The sequence below is a fragment of the Callorhinus ursinus genome, unplaced genomic scaffold (genome assembly GCF_003265705.2).
Source record: "Callorhinus ursinus isolate GAN/ISIS: 27379988/994484 unplaced genomic scaffold, GSC_fseal_2.0 scaffold34, whole genome shotgun sequence".
Lineage (NCBI taxonomy): Eukaryota > Metazoa > Chordata > Mammalia > Carnivora > Otariidae > Callorhinus > Callorhinus ursinus.
In genome coordinates this window covers 651,012-673,165 of record NW_027397096.1, presented here as the reverse complement: position 1 = coordinate 673,165, position 22,154 = coordinate 651,012, and the positions used below count along the sequence as shown (strand labels likewise).

General features: G+C 52.0%; 1 protein-coding gene across 8 annotated transcripts in view; it reads left to right on the top strand.

Annotated features, from left to right (window-relative positions):
* The first annotated feature begins 453 nt into the window (after positions 1-453).
* Positions 454-22,154, top strand: part of SGSM2 (small G protein signaling modulator 2) — a 43,758-nt gene continuing 22,057 nt past the window's right edge. For 3 of the 8 annotated variants that reach the window (XM_073879270.1, XM_073879271.1, XM_073879269.1), the window contains exons 1-11: positions 459-843; positions 4,700-4,775; positions 17,356-17,518; positions 17,802-17,963; positions 18,238-18,305; positions 18,403-18,548; positions 18,888-19,022; positions 19,554-19,678; positions 20,044-20,111; positions 20,320-20,480; positions 20,643-20,769. In XM_073879270.1, coding sequence (XP_073735371.1) covers positions 787-843; positions 4,700-4,775; positions 17,356-17,518; positions 17,802-17,963; positions 18,238-18,305; positions 18,403-18,548; positions 18,888-19,022; positions 19,554-19,678; positions 20,044-20,111; positions 20,320-20,480; positions 20,643-20,769 — 1,288 coding nt within the window. In that variant the 5' untranslated portion in view covers positions 459-786. Of the gene's footprint in view, positions 844-4,699; positions 4,776-17,355; positions 17,519-17,801; positions 17,964-18,237; positions 18,306-18,402; positions 18,549-18,887; positions 19,023-19,553; positions 19,679-20,043; positions 20,112-20,319; positions 20,481-20,642; positions 20,770-22,154 lie in introns of all 8 variants that reach the window. The other 5 variants (XM_025851364.2, XM_073879267.1, XR_012374387.1 and 2 more) reach the window with 5 other exon arrangements.

The window sequence follows — 22,154 nt, the reverse complement described above, 5'->3', positions numbered from 1 at the left end:
AGGCACTTTTCTCACCTTCACGGGCTCCGTATAAGTTCCCGCTGATCTCATTTATTCCATCCCGCGCCCCCACCTCTCACGTAGCTTCAGGAAGGACGGGACAGGAGAGGGAGAGCTGGCCTTGACACTCGAGCCCTCAGGGGGGTTTAGAGGAACGAGGGAGCTCTGGCCTTTCAGCCAGGAGAATAACGCTGGCTTCCCCGTAGCCATACTCGAGGTGCGAGGGACCCCGGCCCTTCCCGTCGGGAAAACGAGCGAGTAGAAATCAAGGAGCGTCTAGCTGGGTTGAGGCCAGCTCCGATGTGAGCAACTTTCCCTCAGCCGTGGGGTCCAGGGCGCGCCAACCACTCCGCGCAGCGCTGCGCGAAACTGGCTGCGGGCGCTCACAATGCGGGTTCGCACCCTCGGGGCGGGAGCCTGCGCGTTGCCATGACAGCGGCACGCGAGGCGCGCGCCCGGGGGGGGGGCCCGCCACCCCCAGGCGCGCGCAGGCTCCCCCCGCCCCTCCCCCTCCCCCTCCCCTCCCGGTTGCAGAGCGCACCCCCCGCCCCCAGCTGTGGGAAGGGGCCGGGCCAGCCGCCTGACGTCTGTGCGGGGCTCGGAAGATGGCTGCGGAGCCCAGCACCGGGCAGTGGCTGCGGCGGCGGCGGCGGCGGGCGGGGAGCGCAGCGGGCGGGGGCTCCGCCTTGCGCGTGGGGCGCTGAGCTGAGAGGCGCAGAGGCGGCTAGGGAGCGCGGGGGGCTTGGGGGCGCAGCTCGGCGACGCCTCCCCGCCACCCGCCGCACCATGGGCAGCGCGGAGGACGCAGTCAAAGAGAAACTGCTGTGGAACGTGAAAAAGGAGGTAAAGTCGGGGCAAGGACCCCCGGGGCTCGCGTCCGTGCCCGCGGGCCCGGGACTGGGGGGGCTCGAAAAGGTCCGCGCTCCCCCTCTCAGGGCGCGGGAGCTCACGGCCCTGGGCCTGGCGGGGGCGGGGTCCTGGACTGGCTGCGGCTCCCGCCTCCCTCCCGGATGTGGGAACAGCACCCCTCGGTCCGAGGGGCCAGGCCGGCCCTCCGGCGCTTGTTTGCTCCGCGATCCCGCAGTTCCCCACCCTGTGACGGCAACAGCCCTGGGAGACCAAGGTCGGGGAAGGGGTGGCGGCGATTTCTGGAGAGGTGGTGCTGCCCATTCATTGCCCGCGCCTCCTGGGGAGGGGGCGGGGCCCCGCGAGGCCTCAGACAAGGCTAAACCGGTGGTTTGGGGGCTTAGCTTGGGTTTGCCCTACACCCAATTCAGGGATCCCTCTGGGAACCGAGTCGCGGCTTCGGCTTCGGGAGGGTTCGTCGCACACCTCACTGCTTCTCACTCCACGCCCACGTTCCTACCCAGAAACCACGGGGGAGGCGGCTTGAGAATGGTTTTTAAGACTAAGATTTTTTTTCCCCGTTTGAGGGAACCCTCAACCCAAATGTCAGGAAGACGGGAGTCCTCCCCTCTACTAATGTCCTTTTCCTTGGTCCTGCCCTAAAGCCCATTTCAATTTCATTGTGTGTGGGGGTGTACCCATATGAATGACTCAGAGAGTATGAGAGCTGGAGAGCTCAAACTGCAGCGTGGATTAGAATGGATTAGGCCTCTGGAACCATGAACTCCGCACCTACCTTTGTGGCTGTCTTTTACCAGATGTGCAATCTCCATGAGGGCAGGAAACCGTCTGTTGTGTCCACTGTTCTGTATTCAGGACCTGGCACACAGTAGGCATTCAATGAATGTTTGGTAAATATCTTGGAGACTGCAAGATGGTGGGCATTCATAACCTTGGAATACTATGAACCTAGCTCTGTGTGACTTGAATGAGTTACTTAACCTCTCTGAGTCTTAATTTCTTCATTTCTGAAAGAAGGATATGTACTTCATATATAAAAGTTTACCATATTGGTTCCTTTACCCCTTCCTGGAGTTTCAGGATTGGAGAAGACTCTGGGTTCTTAAACTTCTGGAAGGCTCTGGATGGTTCTCTTACATTAACTATGGCCTGGCTACTGTGCCCTAACATTTATTTGTTCCCTTCCCTCTTGCTGGCAAAGAAGAAGTTGAAGCCATCACCTTTCCAGCTGTGTGTGAGAACTCCCTTGTGACTTTCCTGTGAAGTGGCCAAGAAAGTATTTTAGGCCAGGAGTATTATCAAATCGGCATTTAAACCGCAGCCCTGGTCTCCCAAGGAAAAGTGAAATCCCAAGTCTCAGGTTATCCTAAGGAAACAAACAATCTAGTGACAGAGACTCATATGAACAGTATAAACAAGAACAAAAAAAGTAGCCATACCTAAACTATGGACAGATGTGCTAGGATTGTTGGTGTGATCCAAATTTAGGGTTGATGGGTGATATAGGAAAGATTTCTTAGAAGACCGTGATTCTTTTTTCAATACTTAAAAGGCTCTTTATACTACTCCAAGAATGATTACTAAACAATTGTGAGAAATGTCCAAAATATGTCACAGCTATGTATATTACCTGACAAAGTTTAACCTTCTCTCAATTCTTAGCTCCTTTCTCTCTTCAGCACTTGATTTAGAGAGAAACATATCCTTTCCTCTTCTATGAGTAGAAACTGGGGATAATTTTAGGCAAGGCTGGTCTTTCAACACAAAACCTCTGGTATAATTCTAGAGTCATCTATACGTCCTTCTAACCCCCAGATCTGCCCTACCCACCTGTTCCAGATGCCTGTAGGTCTTTGAGCTGTGACTTTCTGCTCTGTTTAATACAAACACCCCTTGGGAAGAAAGTTTAGAGTGCAGGATCAATCTGATTTCCCTCTAACTGCTAATCATTAGCAGTTTCCAATAGAGAGAAGCCTCCAGGTCCTTCCTCCCTCCTCCCCGGGCTTTAGAAGCTTTACCATTTTCCAAACTGTACAGTCCTAGGGCCTTGGGAACAAGGGCAGCATCAGAACACTGCATGTGTTGTCCAAAGAATGTCAACCACACACTACCTAGAGCTTAGTTTATCTGTAAGATTTTATACTGGGGTTGAGGTAATCCATCCCTCTAATCTCCAGTATTACTATCTGTCTCTTGGCAGGTTCCCCCAGGACATCAAAAATGCTTGGCTTAAGTGTTGAGAGCAACTAGAACCTCATACATTGCTAATGGGAGTGTAAATTTATAACCACTTTGGAGAGCTATTTGGCAAAATCTAGTAAAGTGGAATATAGGTATCAGAAATTCCTTGTCTAGAAATATAAATCCAAGGAAATGAGCACCTATGTTCACTAAAAGACATATCTGTAATGTTCACAGTAGCGCTATTCATGACAGCTCCAAATTGGAAACTACCCAAATGCCAGTCAATTGCGCTATGTTAACACAATAGAGAATGAACGATCCACAGCTACATACAACATGAACACATCTTACAATCATACCAGAGAGCAAAAGAAACCCAATCACAGGGGCACCTGGGTGGCTCAGTCGGTTATGCATCTGCCTTTTCGGCTCAGGTCATGATCCCAGGGTCCTGGGATCGAGCCCCGCATCGGGCTCCCTGCTCTGCGGGAAGCCTGCTTCTCCCTCTCCCACTCCCCCTGCTTGTGTTCCCTCTCTCGCTGTGTTTCTCTCTGTCAAATAAATAAATAAAATCTTAAAAAAAAAAAAAAAGGAGGGCGCCTGGGTGGCTCAGTTGGTTAAGCGACTGCCTTCGGCTCAGGTCATGATCCTAGAGTCCCAGGATCGAGTCCCACATCGGGCTCCCTGCTCAGTGGGGAGTCTGCTTCTCCCTCTGACCCTCTCCCCTCTCATGCTCTCTCACTCTCTCTCTCTCAAATAAATAAATAAAATCTTAAAAATAAATAAATAAATAAATAAGGAAACCCAGTCACAAAACTCTACACACTGATTTCATCTATAAAAAGTATAAAAACCCACAAAACGACTCTATGATATAAGAAGTCAGGATAGCAGGAATCCTTGAAGGGAGTAGTGACTGGAAGGAAGTATGACAGTGGTGGGTGCCTGAGGGTGCTGGTCACATGTTCTGTTTCTTCATCTGTCTTGGTTTGACAGGTGTGTTCAACTTGTGAAAATTCATCAAGTTGTATAATTATGATATATACTTTTCTCTATAGTTTTACTATCCAATAAAAAAGTTTTGTATGCGTGTAGTTTTTTTAAAAGTGCTTTCTTAAAGAAAGATGTGACTGCTTATCTTACAAGGTATTTGGAAGCTTTTATATCCAGGTAGGAACCCAAAACATCAGGATTTTATTGAGACAGAAAGAAGGCTGGGCTTGCAAGCATGTGGAGAGTGTCTCTGAGGCCTGCATGAACCCTAACCTTGGAGAAGAGGGAGTAAATGAGGGGCAGGTTGTTTGTCTATACCCTGTAGTGAGCTAGTTTGTCCCTAAAGGACAGTGTGCCTGCCCAGAAGCCCTTCTCCGGCTAAGTACAGATGAGTAAATGGCATCCTCCCCTTCTCCACAGTGGGGTGCTTCCTCCTGGACTGAAACATCTGCACTGATTGCTTGGTGGATTTATGACATCTCTCTTCCTGGTTGCCTTTCCAAGGAAACGCTTTGCTTCCCCACCCCTCCTATCCCTACTTACTCTCTATTTTGCAAGTGTCTGAATCCAGACCAGGAGAGCAGGGCCAAGCCGTTTACTTGCCCACAGGCCTTTGATCGGAAAAATAAATAAGATGCTGCCTGTTTGTCCACAGGTGAAGCAAATCATGGAGGAGGCTGTCACCAGGAAGTTTGTGCATGAGGATAGCAGCCACATCATTGCTCTGTGTGGTGAGTGACTGGGGGCTGCGGGAAGTGGGTTTAGAACTGCAGACACTGTCCTAGGCCGAGGAAAGAACACTCCTCAGGTTTAGTAGTTTTCAAATATGGTTAGAATCCAACTCTTGAAACATTTGAGATCTCCCTGGGCCTGGTCCTGAATCAGGATCTCCAGGGCCCAAGGATCTACGTATATCTAGTTCCTTTGATCCTTTGTGTGCATCAGAGTCACCGAAAGAGCTTGTTCAAAGATGGATTCCTGAGTCCCAGCCCTGGAATTTCTGATTCTGGTAGGTCTGGGGTAGGCCTGAGAATTTGCATTTCTGACAGATGGTTCTGCTGCTGCTGGTCCAGGGACCACACTTTGAGAACCACTGACCTAGGTAATTCTGGTTTGGGAATCACTGCTCTGGTTTATTTTTACTTTAACTTTGGGGGAAGGGTTTGTAGTTTTGGGTGCTTTCTGTGCCACATCTACTTTCTAATTAATCCCACCTGTGTTGCTCTGGCATCCCAGCTCTCCAAGCACTGGATTGGGTGCAAAACAACATGGGCTACGATAGGAGGGAAAGCCAAAAGCCCTCCTGCCTTACAAGGGAAAAAGTCAGTAATGAAGCATCCCTTCCTCCTCACTGTGAAGACTTTTGCCTTTGCAGAGGCAAGCCTGTCTCTACATACAATAGAGTTTTCTTGGGTTTGCAGGAATTCAATCTTCCTTTCAGCTCCCTTTCTGAGGGGGCAGCTTGCCATCTCTATGTTGTTTTCCTTGGCCTCTGAGATTGGTGTTTGGGATTTGTGGAAGGGAGGTTGTGTATTTCTTGAGAGGAAGGAATGAAAGGAGTGAGTGAGGGAAAGAGCACTGTTCGACAGTACCGTGGTGAGGCACGTAGAGCTGCCCACCGTCAGTCTAGCAACAAATGCTGAGGGTCTGCCGCAAGCCAGATCCTGTTCTCCGGAGAGGGAAACAGCAATAACAAGATAGAGTCTCTGCCCCCAAGGGCTTACATTTTGTGGGGAGAGAGAAAACCAAACGTACACATAAATATATCCTGTAATAAAGGTATGAAGAAAAATAAAGCAGAGAGATGAGGGAGAGCAGCTGGGGAGAGATGGCCTGGGAGCAGAGCCTGAGTGACAGACTAAGGATTCACGTGAATCCTGGTGCTCTGCTTATTTACGTCATCTTGGACAAGTTTCTTAACTTCTGTCACCCTTAGTTTGCTCCCCTAAAAAGAGGACGGATTCCTATCTCAAGGAATTTTTGTGGGGATTGAGATGATGCATGTGAGCATTTCTAGCACTGTAAGAGCTCAGGCAATGTCTGTCTTTCCTTCTTTGGATATTGAGGCTGAAACTAGGTGTGCAGGATTTGAGTTCCCACCGTCTTCCTTTTGGGTAAGTTTCCCAATTCTTTGAGATGTTATGATTCCCAGAGTTACAAGGAGCAATCTAATCTCAAGGCAGAACCTACGTTAGGGGAGAAGCATGGTAGTCTGCAATAAGTGGCTTCGAAGAATATTAGAACTCTACTCCTTCCCACTTGTGTTGCCCCTTGACATCAGCCACTATCTGTCGTTGTCACCAGAAGGGCTCTGCTGGTGGCCTAGTTATGCGTGGCTTAATTCCTCATCCAGACCACATACAACACATACAGAAAACAGAATAAAGTAGCACAAACAGCTTGTGCATGGGCACCACATGTGGGTGGCCAAGGGGGAATAGGGGAAAGAGAGGCAGGGAGAAGAGTTGTGGGTATCCCACATTCAGGCCAATTAGGATGAGCAAACTGTCAGCTCTCCTCTGATCAGTGCAGGGGCCCCCAGGAAGCCGTGGAGCTTTCACTTTTGTCTCCTGCCTGGAAGCCCAGGGCTCTTTCTAGCAGGCAGAGATACTACCCTCAAAAGGAATGATGCTTCTACTTTCAGCCAGTTGTAGTTGCTGAAACAGAACAGGGGTCTGTGAAATAGACCCAAGTCTCCAGGGTTCTGCTGGATCTCAGGAAGGTGCCTTAGGTCTGCCAGTGCAAACTTAAATGTCCACAATCAGACTAGAACGGTCCACACAAGAAGCTGTCTGGGTGTGAGACTGCAGGCAGTGGTGGTGGGGACTGGGGTGAACTGAGTATTGCTTTACCACCATTCAGCTCCTGCAGGAATGCCAGCCCAGCCTTGCCATGGCCTTTGTTTTATTTTAGGAGAAGCCGTAAGTCTGGGCTTTTATATGAAATTTCCCAATTTTCAAAGGTTGACAACTAATTCCCATTATGTATTTGTTTTTTTATTTATTCTAAGTCGGCGCATGGGGCACAATACAGGACTTGAACTCGTGACCCTGAGATCAAGAGTTGGATGCTTAATGGACTGAGCCACCCAGGCACCCCAAAATTCCCATTTTTAAAAAATGTGTGGGCCAAACAAAAGGCATCTCCAAGCCTCTGCCAGTTTTGCTGCCCCTGTCTTGGGCTCAGTGCTGTCACTGAGGGGAATGTTAGCAGGAGGGGTTGCCAACAGTATAAAGCTAAGTCAAGCCCATGGAAAAAGGAATCCTTGGGCTTTGTCAAAATTGGTATTCAGTGTTGAGGTAAATCCCAATTTGGGCTCAAAATAAGGTATGTTTAAAGCAGTGACTATCAAACTTTTTTCCTGACTGCAAGCCATTTACATGCATTATACAATAGAATCATAATCAGGGATTTTTGGGAGGAGGTAGAAGAAAGAATAGAGATGTATTGATGGAAAACTGCACCCCTTTGGTTTTTTGAAGATTTTGATGTGCCAGTCTCCTTCACCCCTGGGCAAATGCTCAGAAATGCATTTCTAGTCTGAAGTAGATCCAGTCTTATACTGGGTCCTGCTGTTGTCCCAACCACATCCAGAATTCAGCTTTGTTCTGGGAGGAACTGGAGTGCAGAGAAGGTACTGAGAGATCTGAGCAGAGCAAAAGCTGTGGAGGTTGGATTAACCACGGAGTGGCCACATTCCCTAGAGCCTTGGAGAGCACTGGGGCCCTGGGCCCCTCTGTCCTTGGCAGGGGAGGGCAGGGCCTGGGCAAGATGAGCTGCTCTCAGCTTCCTTAGACTAGAGATACTTGAACTGGAAACAGACTCTTCCTGGAGAGCCTTAGAAATGGAACTGAAGAATCCCAGGCCAGCACTGGCCCAGTTCCCTGGAAAGCCATTGTGAGTGCTGTGAGCTCTGACCCTGGGCAAACCCAGGAAAGTTGTGCCAGACCCCTTTTTCTATTACCCACGGGAGGAGGCAGACTCCCAGGACTGGTTAGAGTGTGTGTTTCTTGTGTGTGTGCTGTGGCTGTTCCTAAACCTGTTTGTCCAGAAGCTGGTCAGGCCCTTGTAGGTGGAAACCTTGTGAGGAAGCTTTGCTGGCAAGCCCTGGCTGGCAGTGGGGAGGGCTTCTCTGTGTGCTGTTCTCCAACCACACAGCATGGCTGTCAGCATCAGGCCCGCAGCCAGAGGCTGGGGCTCGGGGAGTAGGCCCAAACCTACCACTGCAGGAAAGGAGTCTCTGATATCTCACTTTTTTATCTTAAAAAGGCTTGTCAAGTTTGCATTTCATTTCATAAAATCGTCTTTGAAATGTTTAATATAAAGACCTACTGTTGAATCAAATTAATGCACCTTGTTTTTCCTGCGGCTTCTTAAATCCCCAGATGTAAGCTGATGTCTCCTGCCACCTCCTACCCCAAGGGCAAGGCGCTTTTAACTTTTTTTAAGTTTTATTTATTTGATAAGTACCCCACGTAGGGCTTAAACTCCCATCCGCAAGATCAAGAGTCTCCTCCTGTTGAGCCAGCCAGGTGACCCATGGTGCTTTTAACTTTTGCTTTTGGGCAACTCAAGGTTAGGTTAAACACCAAACTGTCCCAGATTTCGCCTTTGAACTCTGCGTTTCTAATAATAGTGTACAATGCTTAAAGAGGACACTTTACTCTCTTCCCGTTGGGGATCTGAGGTAATCCAGGCATCAACCCTTGAGCACTGGAGAAGCCGCCATTTCTCTGGACCTGCCCTTCCTCGGGCTCATGGCTAGGTGTGGCTGCCTCCACAGTATTTCTGTGTGCTCTGCTCTGATTGGGCACCGAGTTTGGATTGTAACCTTTGCTGGGTAAAACAGGTTTACAGAGCTGGCCTGGCGCAGCAGGTTCTCAGACTCATAACGTCTCTTCTGCTCCCCACACAAGGCATTGGGGGCAGGACCCAGGCCCAGGTCAGCCCTGCCCTTCAGTCACCGGGGTCCCAGCTCTCCCTGCGCACATCCTCAATCTGCGGATTGTTGCTTCGGGCTGAAGATGGGCTGTGATGGGAGACGGGTGGAGTCTGTGGAGCTGGGAAGAGCAGCAGGGCTTTATTAACGACCCGCTCCCCGTTGCTAAGCAGCTTTCATTAGACTGGAAGGTCGGCTGCGGTGAGCTCCTCTGGGGAATGGTGAGGAGATGCTAATGAGCTGGGAGAGAAGCAAATGCTCTGGAAGGATTGCCTCTCACCTGAGACGTTGCAGCAGAGCTATTTCAGCACATGCTGAGATTCAGACTCCAGGCAGTTTTTAGTCTGTGAAAGGGATTCCTTCTCTCTTCTTCCCACCCATACTGAATGAACAGCTCATTCTCAGGGTATCTGGCTTCTGCCTCTCACCTGCAAAAAGTCAGAGTAGGAAGGAAGGCCCCTGTGGGGAAGTGACTCCTCTCACCCTGCACTGGGACGAGGCTGTGGGCCTGTGGTGGTGGTCACACACTAAATGTGTGACCATGGCCAGTTACTCAGCAGCTCTGAACCTACCCCAGAATGTTGATGTGAGGACCAACGGAGTGACACAGGTAAAGCACACAGCATGGAGCCAGGTACACAGTAGGTGCTCAGTAAATGTTGCCGTTATCATCATCCCCACCACCAGCAACTTTCTACTTTGTTCTTCAAAGTGATCCTACAGGGGGGGGAGATGGGTGAAATAAGTGAAGGGGATTAAGAGGACACTTACCATGGTGGGCACTGAATAATATATAGAACTGTTGGGTCGGTAGGTTTTACATCTGAAACTAATATAACACTGCATGTTAATTACATTGGAATTAAAAAAAAAAGTGATCCTATAACCTTCCCCATCAAGCCTTCTAGAACCTGCTCCAGGATTTCATCCGAGAATCCATGTTTCTGAGAGTTTGGAGCATCTAAACAATTAGAGAAATTTGAACTCCAGGAACTTAATAATATTAAGAAATTTTTGTTAATTTTGTAGGTGCAATCAAGGTATTATGTATCTTTTATGTATCTCTTTTGTAATAACTTTGTAAAGGTATTATGTATCTCTTTTTTTATGTATCTCTTTTACAGATATCTACTGAAGTAGTCATAGATAGAAATATATGATATCTAAAATTTGCTTCAAAATAACCTGGGGATAAGTGAAAAAGTGGTTGGAGGTGGTATAGTTGAAACAAGATGGGTCATGACCCACCTGTCCATTGCTTGAGTTAGGTGATGGGTACATGGTGTTCATTCTGTCATCCTCTTTACTTTTGTATATATTTGGAATTTTCCATAGTGAAGTTTTTTTTTTTTTTTTAAAGGAGGAGGAAGAGATACAGTGAGTATAAACGACTCTCCTGAGGAATTTTACATGAAGGGGAGCAGCTAAATGGTTCAGTACCTGAATGGGGATATAGGGCCAAGGGAGGTGGTAGTGGTGGTGGGGGGGTTTGTTTTTGTTTTTGTTTTTGTTTTTAAGTTGGAGAAGTTATAGAATGTTTATGTACAAATGGGAAGAACCTAATGGGGAAACATTAAAGATACAAGGAAGAGAAGTGGTGTTTGCTGGAATGATGTTCTTGAGAGGTGAAAGGGGCTGAAACCCAATGTGTAGGTAGACAGGGTGCCTTAGAGAGGAGCACACAGACCATCTGTAGGGACAGGAAAAAGGCAGGGGCTGGGCCTGAGGTGCAGGGAGGAAAGACGCCAATGCTAATGATCACCTTCAGGGTGCTTGAGAAGTAATAAAGGAGCCTTTTGCACTTCTGCATAGCCTATTGCTTGTAGTCACTCAAAAACCTATGGAGATGGGACCTGTTCCTTTCCCTCATTGCAGCTGAAGCTCAGAGAGATTTAGTGGTTTGCACAAAGTCAATAGCGAGTAGGGAAAGGAGCCAGAGTTTGAATCCATATCTGTCTTGCTCCAAAGCCCTTGCTACCCAAGGATGGGTCCACCCGTGTGGCCTACCTAGGAGAGGAGCCCTGAGGTGTAGGGCATTGCGGAGCAGTTGGCCCTTGTGGAGACATGGCTCAGGTCACCAAACAGTGGACTCGGGGTGTTCAGAGATACTCTGGGAGACAGTGGGTCCTCGCTGAGCTGAGCGAGGCCAGCACTGGCCCAGTTCCCTGGAAAGCCATTGTGAGTGCTGTACATGCAGATTCTGCCCTGCATCTCCATCGGGGTGAAGAAGATAGATGTATGTGGGAGGAACTTCATTTTCCTCACCTGCCGGGTTCTGGATTATCAGGGCAGTGCTTTCTCCTCACGAAGAAAGTCTGAATGGGAGAGTTGCTTTCTTGTCTTAGGGCACTGAACCAGGCTGACTGCCTCTGAAAGCTGAAGCAGTCAGCGTCACTAGGGCTGGCGGACAGAAAATATACTCTCGTTACCATAGAAATGCTCGTTCCGGGTCGAAGCAGCTGCTGTAGATCCTGGGTGGAAAGAGCCAGCCAGGGAAGTGGGGAGGACAGAGGTGGGGGAGGCCTGCCCTCTCCCCTTTGCTCTTCCCACTTCATCTGCTACAGACAAAATATTGATTTCTCCCATTGGCAGTTGGAGGAAGTTCCGCCTTAAAAAAAAGGCTGCCCATCCCACCCATTCCTTTAACTCCAGAGAGGCTGCTGCATCCAAGCCATTCTGCTTTTAAAAATTCTGCTCGGAGCACCCGGCTAGCTCAGTCCATGGAACATGCGCCTCTTGATCTCGGGGTCGTGAGTTTGAGCCCCACGTTGAGCATAGGGATTACTTTAAAAATATTTTTTAAGGGGCGCCTGGGTGGCTCAGTCGGTTAAGCATCTGCCTTCAGCTCGGGGTCATGACCCTGGGGTCCTGGGATTGAGCCCGGCATCCGGCTCCCTGCTCAGCGGGGAGTCTGCCCCTACCCCCTGCTCATGCGCACACTCTCTCTCAAATAAATAAATAAAATATTTTTAATAATAATAAAAATAAAAAAAATAAAAATTCTGCTCTAAGTGGTATCCTCAAAAACTCCAGGATCCAAACCAGCCACCTGTGGCTGACTGCTCCACCCCTCACTTTCCTCACTTGGATTCTCTATGGAAACTACAACCACCCAACTCCCCCGTTGCACAGATGGCAGCCAGCAGAGGTGGGGGAGCAGCAGTTACTTGCCACTCCTGCTCTTCCCGTTACCATCCCTTCTTGGCTCAGAGCCTTGGGCTTAGCCTTCATGTCAGGCTGTGCTGACTCTGGATGCAGTGTCCCTGTGTCTCAACCAACTGGCCTAGTTCTCCGAAGGCCATTCAGTGGATCCCTCTATTACCAGGCCCCTTGGCTGCTGAGCACAATTTGAAAACAGGTATGTATGTGAGAGCCAGGGTTGTTGCTGAAGCTCCCTGGGCTGATGGAGGACCCTTCTAACCACTGCTGCATGTCCTGGGCAACCATTGTTTTAGTCCATTCTTATGGGCCCTGGAGATACTGTAGCTTGTCCCAGCCCACTGAATTTTCTCTGGTCCTTGCCTAGCTCAGATCACCTGTGGCTAAGCTAAGCAGAGCCCTGGTGCTCTTGTGGGGGTGGGGAACCAAGCCAGTTGGGAGGGATTGCTGAGGGAGCTGGTGAAGGGGCTGGGTGCCCATGGACAGACCCAGCTTTTCTGGGTTTTGTGAGTTTTGATTCACCTCCAGGCTAGAGAAAGTTTCTAGCATCATCTCACAATAGAATCGTGGTATCTGGGTTGGAATGGTCACCTGTTTATTATAATTATTATTCTGATTTGATAATATATTACCTGGTTCATAAATCAAAACTGTACAGAAGGTATACGGTGTAAAGTTTACTCCTTTACTGAGCTCCATTCACATCCCACTTTCCCTCTACTTACCCATTTCCACCCAGGTAACCGCTACCACTTTTGCTTCTTATGCATCCTTCCAGAATTTTTTATCCTAGTAAAAGAAATTATATTCTCTGTTTCCCCCGTACACACCCCTTTTGTAATGAAAAGGTATGCAATCATACTGCCCTGCATCTTGCTTTAGGAAACTTTTCATTGTTAGTTCCTAGGAAGCATCCTCCCTCGTTTTCAGAGCTAGTGTGTGAATATACCATATTTACTTAACCTGTCCCCATTGATGGACGTGAGGATAGTTTCCAGTCTCTTGCAGGTATATCTGTGGACTAGGTTCTCAGAAGAGGGGTTACTAGGTTAGAGGTTATTTGCACTACTGATGGATAGTGTCACACTGCCCCGCAGGAGTGGTGCATGGTGCCAGTCAGCTCTCCCCACAGCGAGGTCTGAGAAGATTTAGTAAATTCCCGGGTCCTTTCCATCTCTGTCTACCAATGTCTTCTCTATTCTAAACTGGACTCCTTGGAATCGTTAAATCAGTGTGTAAGGATTTGTGGGAGGGGCCCTAGAGGCTTCCGTTAGCACTTGTGGTCTCCAGCCCATTTAGCATTTGTTAAACCCCGTAACTTTTAATAGATCTTATTGGGACATCAGAGGCTGGTGAGGGAAAGTTCCAGGGCTAGTCTTGGCCTATCATTCCAAGCTTTTCCCTGGGAAGATGGTGCCACGCCTTTTGGGAGAGATGTCCACAGCAAGGTTCTTATAGTTCCCGGAGCCTTCTTGTCAGTGGGATGGGATGACAGAGTAGAGAGGGTACCATGGGCTCATCTGGCACCATAGCTCCAAAGTTCTACTGGAAGACCAAGGTGAGGAGGGAGAGGGTTATGCTTATCGAACCATGTCTGTTTCTCTGTTTTGTTTCTCTTTATTCACGCAAACCTTTCCAGTACAACCAATGACCAAAAATAGTGTTGATTTGTATTAATTAGTACACATTTGTCCCATATGAAACGAGCTAGATGATGTCAGGGATGTCTCATCCCTCTTCTGGTGGATCCAGGATTGCTGTAGGTGGTACCGGGACCTAGTGGAACAGGGGTTCCTGAGCCTTCACTTAGAAGGAGGATGGGTGGGGCGCCTGGGTGGCTCAGTCGGTTAAGCATCTGCCTTCGGCTCAGGTCATGATCCCGGGGTCCTGGGATCAAGTCCCACGTCAGGCTCTTTGCTCAGTGAGGAGCCTGCTTCTCCCTCTGCCTGCCGCTCTCCCTGCTTGTGCTCTTCCTCTCTCTCTCTCTCTCTCTCTCTCTCTCGGACAAATAAATAAATAAAATCTTAAAAAAAAAGTAGAAGGAGGATGGGTTGGGTTGGCTTGGTGCTTAAGCCATGATGACCATCTTCTGCCACAGCCCTCTACCCTGGGGAGGGGTCATGGTGGCAGTCTGGGGCAGAAAGCAGAATGAGGTGCTGGAGTTCTGCTTGGTGCTCTGGTTTGGTCAGGAAAGGCAAGGCATGGGCCTCTGGATGGTTTCTCCTGGGAAGGGGTGCTTGACAGTCTGTGAGAGGCCCTCCCTGGGGAGCCAGGGCAGCGAGAGAATTGGACCTCATTGCTGATGGTGCTGCAACTGAGTTCTGAGTGGTGTTCACTGTACATTGTAGGGCAGGGAGAGTCTTTATACTTGCACCTCTGAGTTTTGACCACTGTCTGTGGTTCAGCTCAACCCAAAAGTCTTAGAGCAAGGATTCTAAAGCTTTTGGGGATCAAGTATCCCTTTTAGAAGCTAAAAATCATAGATACTTTATCCAGAAAAACACTCAGGTTAGCATGCTGGAGCACACCAATGATTTTCCTCTTAGGATAGTAGTTCTCAATTATTGTTAGTGTTATTGTTATTACTATTTTCTCTACATGTTGCACGCAATATTTTTCATTGCATGTGCTGACTTTCGGAGGATGGAGGGGCAGACAGCCCTGTGGGAATGGGGAGGGACAAGTATAGTTTGAACAGTCACTGGCCAAGGAGCCCTTGGAACTGGGTTAAGAATACCTGGCATAGATGGTCGTTTACGTTGCTTGGAAGGTAAAGAGTTGAGAGTGATTTCTCCTTCCCCAGACATTGCCTGGCACCTTGCCTGCATTTCACAGAAGGAACTTAGGGGCCATGGGGTGAGCAGGAGGGTACTGGGCATGATGCTTGGGCTTCTCTCGATATTCTCTACTTGCCGTAATTGCTGAGGGATGCCTCTGCTCACCCCAGAGAACCCTAATGCCTGTGCTCAGAGGCTGCCTGAGAGTGTGGGGGAGGCCAGGCGGGATGGGAGCACTACTACCCACCATTCCCAGGCTCCCCAGCCTGGCTGCATTTGCAATCTCCTGGGCAAGGTGGGAAGGCTAATGGTTCATTATGCCAGCAATTAGTCACATCACTGAGGCACATGATTCCCTCCAGGACTGGTGCCACCTCCTGCCACCCTGGCCGTGTTCAGTGCTGCTTCTCTCCCACTCTGAATGGGGAGTGCAATCCCAGGAAATGGCCACCACTTTCCTACAGATGCTGCAACCCTAGGACCAAGTGACTGGGACTCACTCACCTGTACATCACAGGGCCACACAGGACCTCTGGGGACCAAGGGGACAGTCATGGAGTGGAGTATGTGGACACAAGTAGCGATTCCCCCACATGCCCCATATACACATGATATGTGTAGGTATATCTGTGTATATACACTTGTGCACATACACGTGTGAACATGCTGTGAGGGAAAGGCTGTGCCTTATAAAATAAAGTCCTCTGAGGCCTGAGCAGGGAAGAGCACAGCAGGAAGCTCCTAAAAGAGGGAGGGTCCTGCCTTATTTCCCCTCCCTTGGGATGCTCTTACCTGGTCCAGCCTCCAGGTCAGTCCCCGGGACTCTTTCCAACTTCTTGACTTCAGTACCAGAGAGGGCCAGACAAAACTCTTTTTTTTTTTTTTAAAGGTTTTATTTATTTATTTGACAGAGGCACAGCGAGAGGGAACACAAGCAGGGGGAGTGGGAGAGGGAGAAGCAGGCTTCCTGTGGAGCTGGGAGCCCGATGCGGGGCTCGATCCCCCAGGACCCTGGGATCATGACCTGAGCTGAACGCAGACGCTTAACAACTGAGCCACCCGGGCGCCCCCAGACAAAACTCCTAAGGACAGCAGTGACTGCCTGTCAGTTACTGAAAATGAGAACAAAAACCAGGTGAGAGCCTGGGAAAGTGGTTATTTCCTGAGGCCAGGCTTCATATTCTAACAACACTAGTCACAGTCAAGTTGATGGGGCCTTAGTCCCCCTCTTCCTGAGAGAACGGCATCTCCACCCACCTCTGGGCAGCCTGTGGGGCTCCCCCCACCCCCGTCTTCCCGCCAGGGAGAGGTCTTGCAAAAACACAGCCCTTGCAGGTTAACTGTGGAACGGGATCTCGCCAAAAAGGGCTGAGGACTCAGGAACCAACAAGGATGGAGTGCCTCCTGGGTTCCAGACTCGTGCAAGGACTTTACCCCGTTCATCCGGTGCAATGTTTCATGCCAGTCCTAAGAAGTAGCCCCATTTCGTAGATGAAAACAGGCTCAGAGTGTTTTCCCCCACATTTCCCAGGGGTGGTGAGTGGCTGTGCTAAGCTCCAGACCCTGTTCTGACTCCCATCTCCGGCAAAGCACTGTTGTCAATCCGTAGAGAAAGAGCACCTGTGACATGAGGGGAGCGCTCCTCCTCCCACCTGTGGGCCCCCCAACACACCTGGAGGAAGTGAAAGGGGCTGGGCTAAGGTTTGGGGTCGTGGGTCATGGTTCTGGCTCTGCCACTACATGACTGTGATCAACTCCCTTCCCCTTTCTGGGCCTTTCCCTCATAATGGCCGCACACCCCCCACCCCATACATACTGTTTTTAGACTCTACACATGCCTGGGGCAACTCCCCACCCTTTCCCCCCAAAGTCCTTCTTTCCTCCCTGCAGGAGCCAGATGGAGAGTATAAGCCTAGCCCCTAAAAACATGAATGAGTGAAGGGAAATCCTCCCAGCATGGGAAATAGAAATCTCTCTCGGCTGCAGGGCTCATCCATAATTCAGGAGCCACTGTTGGGTCTGATCTCTGTAGTGGCCTCATCCATATTTCACCTCCTTCCCATAGCCCTGTTCCTTAGCAACCACATCATCCATGCTTTCCGGGAGGGCTGCTAGGCCGTGTGCTCCCTGCATCCCCTGTCCATGCTTGCCCTCGTGGGCGGGGGTGGGAGCCACTGGAACTGGCAGCTTTGGTCCTCACAGCCCCAGGGCAGTGCTGCACGCAGGAGGCATGTGCCCACCAGGTGAGGGATGGTATGGCATGTCAGCCCCTGAAGGTCCTGCCTGGCCTGCCTCTGACTGAAACCTCTCCCCCTCCTCCCGGCATGGGTCAGGGCCTGCCTTTGCCCTCTGCTCTCCATAGGCGTGCGGAAGAGGAGTGTTTCTCCCTTTCCCCCTCGTGCCCAGGCTCAGGTGCTGGCTTTCTTTGTGGCTCAGGTGCAGTGGAGGCTTGCCTCCTACATCAGCTGAGACGCCGTGCTGCGGGCTTCCTGCGCAGTGACAAGATGGCAGCCCTGTTCACCAAGGTGGGGAAGACATGCCCAGTGGCTGGGGAGATTTGCCACAAGGTACAGGAGCTACAGCAACAAGCAGAGGGCAGGTGAGCCCTGGGCCAGCTCCTGCCATCACTCCCATCTGCTCTTTGCACTTGTCATTTGCTCCCTCCCAGGTTGGCTCCCTGGGCTCATTTCTTGTAGGGTCCCTTGGGTGAGAGACCAGCCTAAGGGTGGGGGGTTGGCTCCTTTTGGACACAAGCCCCCACTTCAATCCCTCATCTTAGTCAGTCCTCTGGGTTCTTGTGGCACCAAACTCTGCTCCTAACGCCACCTCTCTGGGGCTTACCCCCCGGCCCTCCACTCCTGAAGCCCACCCTCTCTTTGCAGGAAACCCTTAGCAAGCACCCAGGATGCCCTGCGGAGACAGGGCTCTGCCAGCGGGAAGGCCCCAGCTCTCAGCCTACAGGCCTTAAAGCATGTATGGGTGCGCACAGCGCTCATCGAGAAAGTGTTGGACAAGGTCATGCAGTACCTGGTGGAGAACTGCAGGTGACTGCCCCGTCCCCCAAGCAGCCCCTCCCTGGGGCTCACCTCCTGAGCAGTCCTTCAGCCCTCCTTCAGCATGCGTAATTGTCCCCAACAGTGTATAGGCATGCCTGTCTTCCCCTCTAGCACCCGGAAAGCATAGACCACACAGGGCACCCCCCAGAGCTCAGTCCTTGTGGACTCATTTCTTAGTGATTCACACGAAAGGGTCCTTGTGGGGATGGCCATACTTGGTGGGCTGACTGCCCTGGAATGAGTCTGTCTCTCCCCCTGGCAGCAAGTACTACGAGAAGGAGGCATTACTGGCAGATCCTGTGTTTGGCCCCATCTTGGCCTCTCTTCTAGGTGAGCTGAGAGCAGAGAGGCCTGTGCTGGGCCAGTGGGGGCTGAGGGGCAGGTGCTGAGGGGGCACCATCTGAGCTAACTGTCCCTGTCTTCACAGTGGGACCCTGTGCCTTGGAGTACACCAAGCTCAAGACAGCTGATCACTACTGGACTGACCCCTCTGCTGATGAGCTTGTCCAGAGGCACCGTATCCGGGGTCCCCCCAGTCGCCAGGACTCCCCTGCAAAGCGCCCAGCCCTAGGAGTAGGTATCCCTCTCCCCACCCCTTATACTTATCCAGGCTATGCCCATAGGCCTGTAGGGGAGGGCAGCTTGGCCTCCATGTTCCTTGCAGACACAGGCTGGACCTTAAGAGATGCACCAAGGTCGCGGCTACCTCAGGAGAGCCTTTTATCCCTGCTGGCACTTACATAAATGCCAGGAGCCCACCACTGGTCCACGGCTGGAGAGCAGAGGGCGGCCGAGAGCAGACCCCGGACAGAATGGACCCCTGGGTCAGCTAGAGAGGCTCCGCGTGGAGGCCTCAGGTTGTCTGAGGGGGATTTCCCAGGGCTGGGCGCTGAGCTGTGCCTTTCTGCCCAGATTCGGAAGCGGCATTCGAGTGGCAGTGCATCAGAAGACAGGCTGGCTGCCTGCGCCCGCGAGTATGTGGAGTCCCTGCACCAGAATTCAAGGACACGGCTGCTCTATGGCAAGAACAACGTGCTGGTGCAGCCGGTAAGCGAACTTAATGCCCACCCCCTCTCCCTTTTCTGAAAGGCCCAGGACTGGAACCTTCCCCTGACTGGAAAGTCCCCTTCCTCAGAGCTTGACTAGAGAGAAGGGAGGAGAAGGGCCCTACCCCTCACTTCACAGTTTCACATGCCTCGTGCCCAGCCTTGAGTTGGCAGGAGCCAACTCAGTTAGCATCTGCCCTGCTAGCTGAGAACCAGGCTGTCCAAAGGTGGGAATGGCAACCGGCAGGCAGGGTGAACACCTGGCTTGGGTACAGCTGGCCCAGGACATACCTGGCGTCCGGGAGGCTGACAGGACAGGGCCAGTAGCACCAGGCCAGCCGGGGGGAGGAGGTGCCCACATCTGCGCGTGGCTCATGTTTTCCCGTCCTTCCTCCTGGCCTCCACTGCAGGAGCCTGTGACTGTACTAGCTCAGGCTCCCCAGCTCCCGCCTGGAGCTTATGTCTCATAGGCCTCTCCTGGGAGCCTCAGCACCTTGTCACCTCTGCCTTCTGCTGTGTCTCCTCCCCATAGAAGGAGGACATGGAGGCCGTCCCTGGCTACCTCTCCCTGCACCAGTCTGCAGAGAGCCTAACTCTGAAGTGGACCCCCAACCAGCTCATGAACGGGACTCTGGGGGACTCCGAGCTGGAGAAAAGGTGGGGGCTCTGGGACTCCAGGCAGGGGGGTGGACAGACTCTGCTTGCTCCAGGAGGCAGGCCTCACTCCTTATCCCGATGCCAAGAATTGCAGGAATAGGCTGCCTGGAGAGATTCCCAAGCTCTCTAAGATCAAGCCAGGCCTGGGCATGAAGAGGTTAGCCCGAGCCAAGCTCTAGGCAGCTGAGACTGCCAGGCTCTGTGCCATGACAGCACGGGCCCAGACGGACATGGCTGGCTGAGGTCACTTCTCGGCCATGGCCCTCCTGTCTTTAGGGTCATTTTACAGGTTTTGGCGGTGGGAAATGAAGAAAGCGGGATGACGGGCCTTGCAACACAGTGACATTGATCTGGTTCCTTTCCAGCGTTTACTGGGACTATGCCCTGGTTGTTCCCCTCAGTCAGATCGTCTGCATCCACTGCCACCAGCAAAGTGAGCCTCCCTTGTCCTGGGCACAGGGTTGAGGAGAGAGAGAGAGAGAGACTGCCCTCTCCCAGCCGCATACCGCGCATGGCCCATTGGATGTCCTGTCCTCCTGTCATGCCCGTGCACCCAGTCGGGAGGCCTGGCTGACTGGGCTGTGGTGATGACCGGGGGTGTCAGGGAGGCCTGGCCTCACCCGCCCATGTACACTCCACAGAGGGTGGCGGCACGCTCGTGCTGGTGAGCCAGGATGGCGTCCAGAGGCCACCACTGCACTTCCCACCGGGAGGACACCTGCTGTCCTTTCTGTCCTGTCTGGAGAATGGGCTGCTGCCCCGAGGACAGCTAGAGCCCCCACTCTGGACCCAGCAGGGGAAGGTACCTCAGGGCTTGGGACACTCTGAGTAAAGGGATGTGTGAAGGGGGTTCTCTGCTCACGTCCTTCCTTTCCCCACATGGCGTTCTTAGCGGCTGCCTTGGGTGGGGCCTTGGATCAGACGCTGCCCTGCACAGGCCGACCACCCACCCTTCCCTCCATAGGGGAAAGTGTTCCCCAAGCTACGGAAACGCAGCAGCATACGGACCGTGGATGTGGAGGAGATGGGCACCGGGCGGGCCACAGACTACGTGTTCCGGATCATTTACCCCGGCCACAGGCACGAGCACAGTGAGTGTCTCAGGCTTCATCCGTGGAGGAAGCGAGAAAGACGCTCAGGGAGGTGGGGGAGTGCAGTGCTAACCCGGGAGGGGTGGCAGGCAGGATCCACTCACTGACCAGGCCAGGTGGAGAGGGGCGGTTCATTACTCAGCCTCTCACCAGACCTTCCCCTGCGGATCATCCCTCTGAGAAGCTGCCTCTCTTCTACCTAGCTGTCTTCCCCCACCTCATCACCCCAAGATTCTTGGCTCAGCCAATATCGTCCAATATTCTCTTAGCCTTTCCTGCCCTGGCCCAAGGAAAAAAAATGTGGTGAGACTAGAAAGAGAAGTTGAAGAACTCCATTCCAACCTGGCCCATGACCTGACCTCCACAAGGCAGCCTGGGTGCAGGATTAGTGCTGCTTTTTGGATGGTGCAAATTGTTCACTGACTCCCCTAGAGCCAGAGCCCTCCTCGGACCAGCTACTGGTCAGAGGAGCTTTAGCTGGAGTAGGGGTGCACCTGAAGAAGGTGAAACTTGGAGCTGGCCGGGGGACCTTGGGGACTGGGGGGGGGGGCTGAGAGATGGCTTGGCACGCATGGGTCCTGCCGCACCTGGACGCACACCTTTGGGTCCACGGGGCCTGTGTGTAGGTATCCGCCAACACTGGACTTCCCTTTCTGGTGTGAGTGCCGTTGCCCTCCATAGGTTTCTCTGGGCCAGAGTCCCCGGTCTTGGGGTGAGGTCCGGGGATTTACCAGCGCGGAGCATTTATTGCCAACTGAACCACCTGCTCCCTAAATTTCCTAACTGGTGCCAGAAGTTGTCAGGGAGTTGTCTCTGTATTAGCAGACAGACAACCCAGACGGCAAGCACACAGCCATAGCACAGATAGCCCCAGCAGGCCTGACGGGCCCAAGCCGCGGCGGTCCCCCTCCCCGAGGTGCCTAACTAGGAGCCATGCCTTGTGTCAGAATGTGTTTGCAAAGCTGGCATTTAATCTCGGGCTGCTGCTCGGCTGAGATGACTCAGTCTCCACGTCCCTTCTCTAAGACTTGGCATCGCCCAGTTCTGGTCACTTTGCTTCAAGGACTGCATCCTCAGAGGGCGAGCCAGGGCCCCGGGAGTTGGGACCGGTGGAGTGACTCAGGCTGCTCAAGTGCAGCTCTGGGCAGACCTTGGGGAGGCTGGGATTTACAGTCTGAGGAGGGGGATTTGGGGTAACCTGCAGACTTGCTTCAGCCTGACCATGATGTGAGCTGAGGAATGATCAGGATCCATCTGCCAACAGTCGGGCCCTCCTTTGGCCAGGGCTAGGGGGCTCCTGAGCCACCGGCCTGTCCCCACTGGTCCCTGTCTTTCACTCCCCTTCCCCCCCCCCCCCCCCCCCCCCCCCCCCCCCCCCCCTCCGC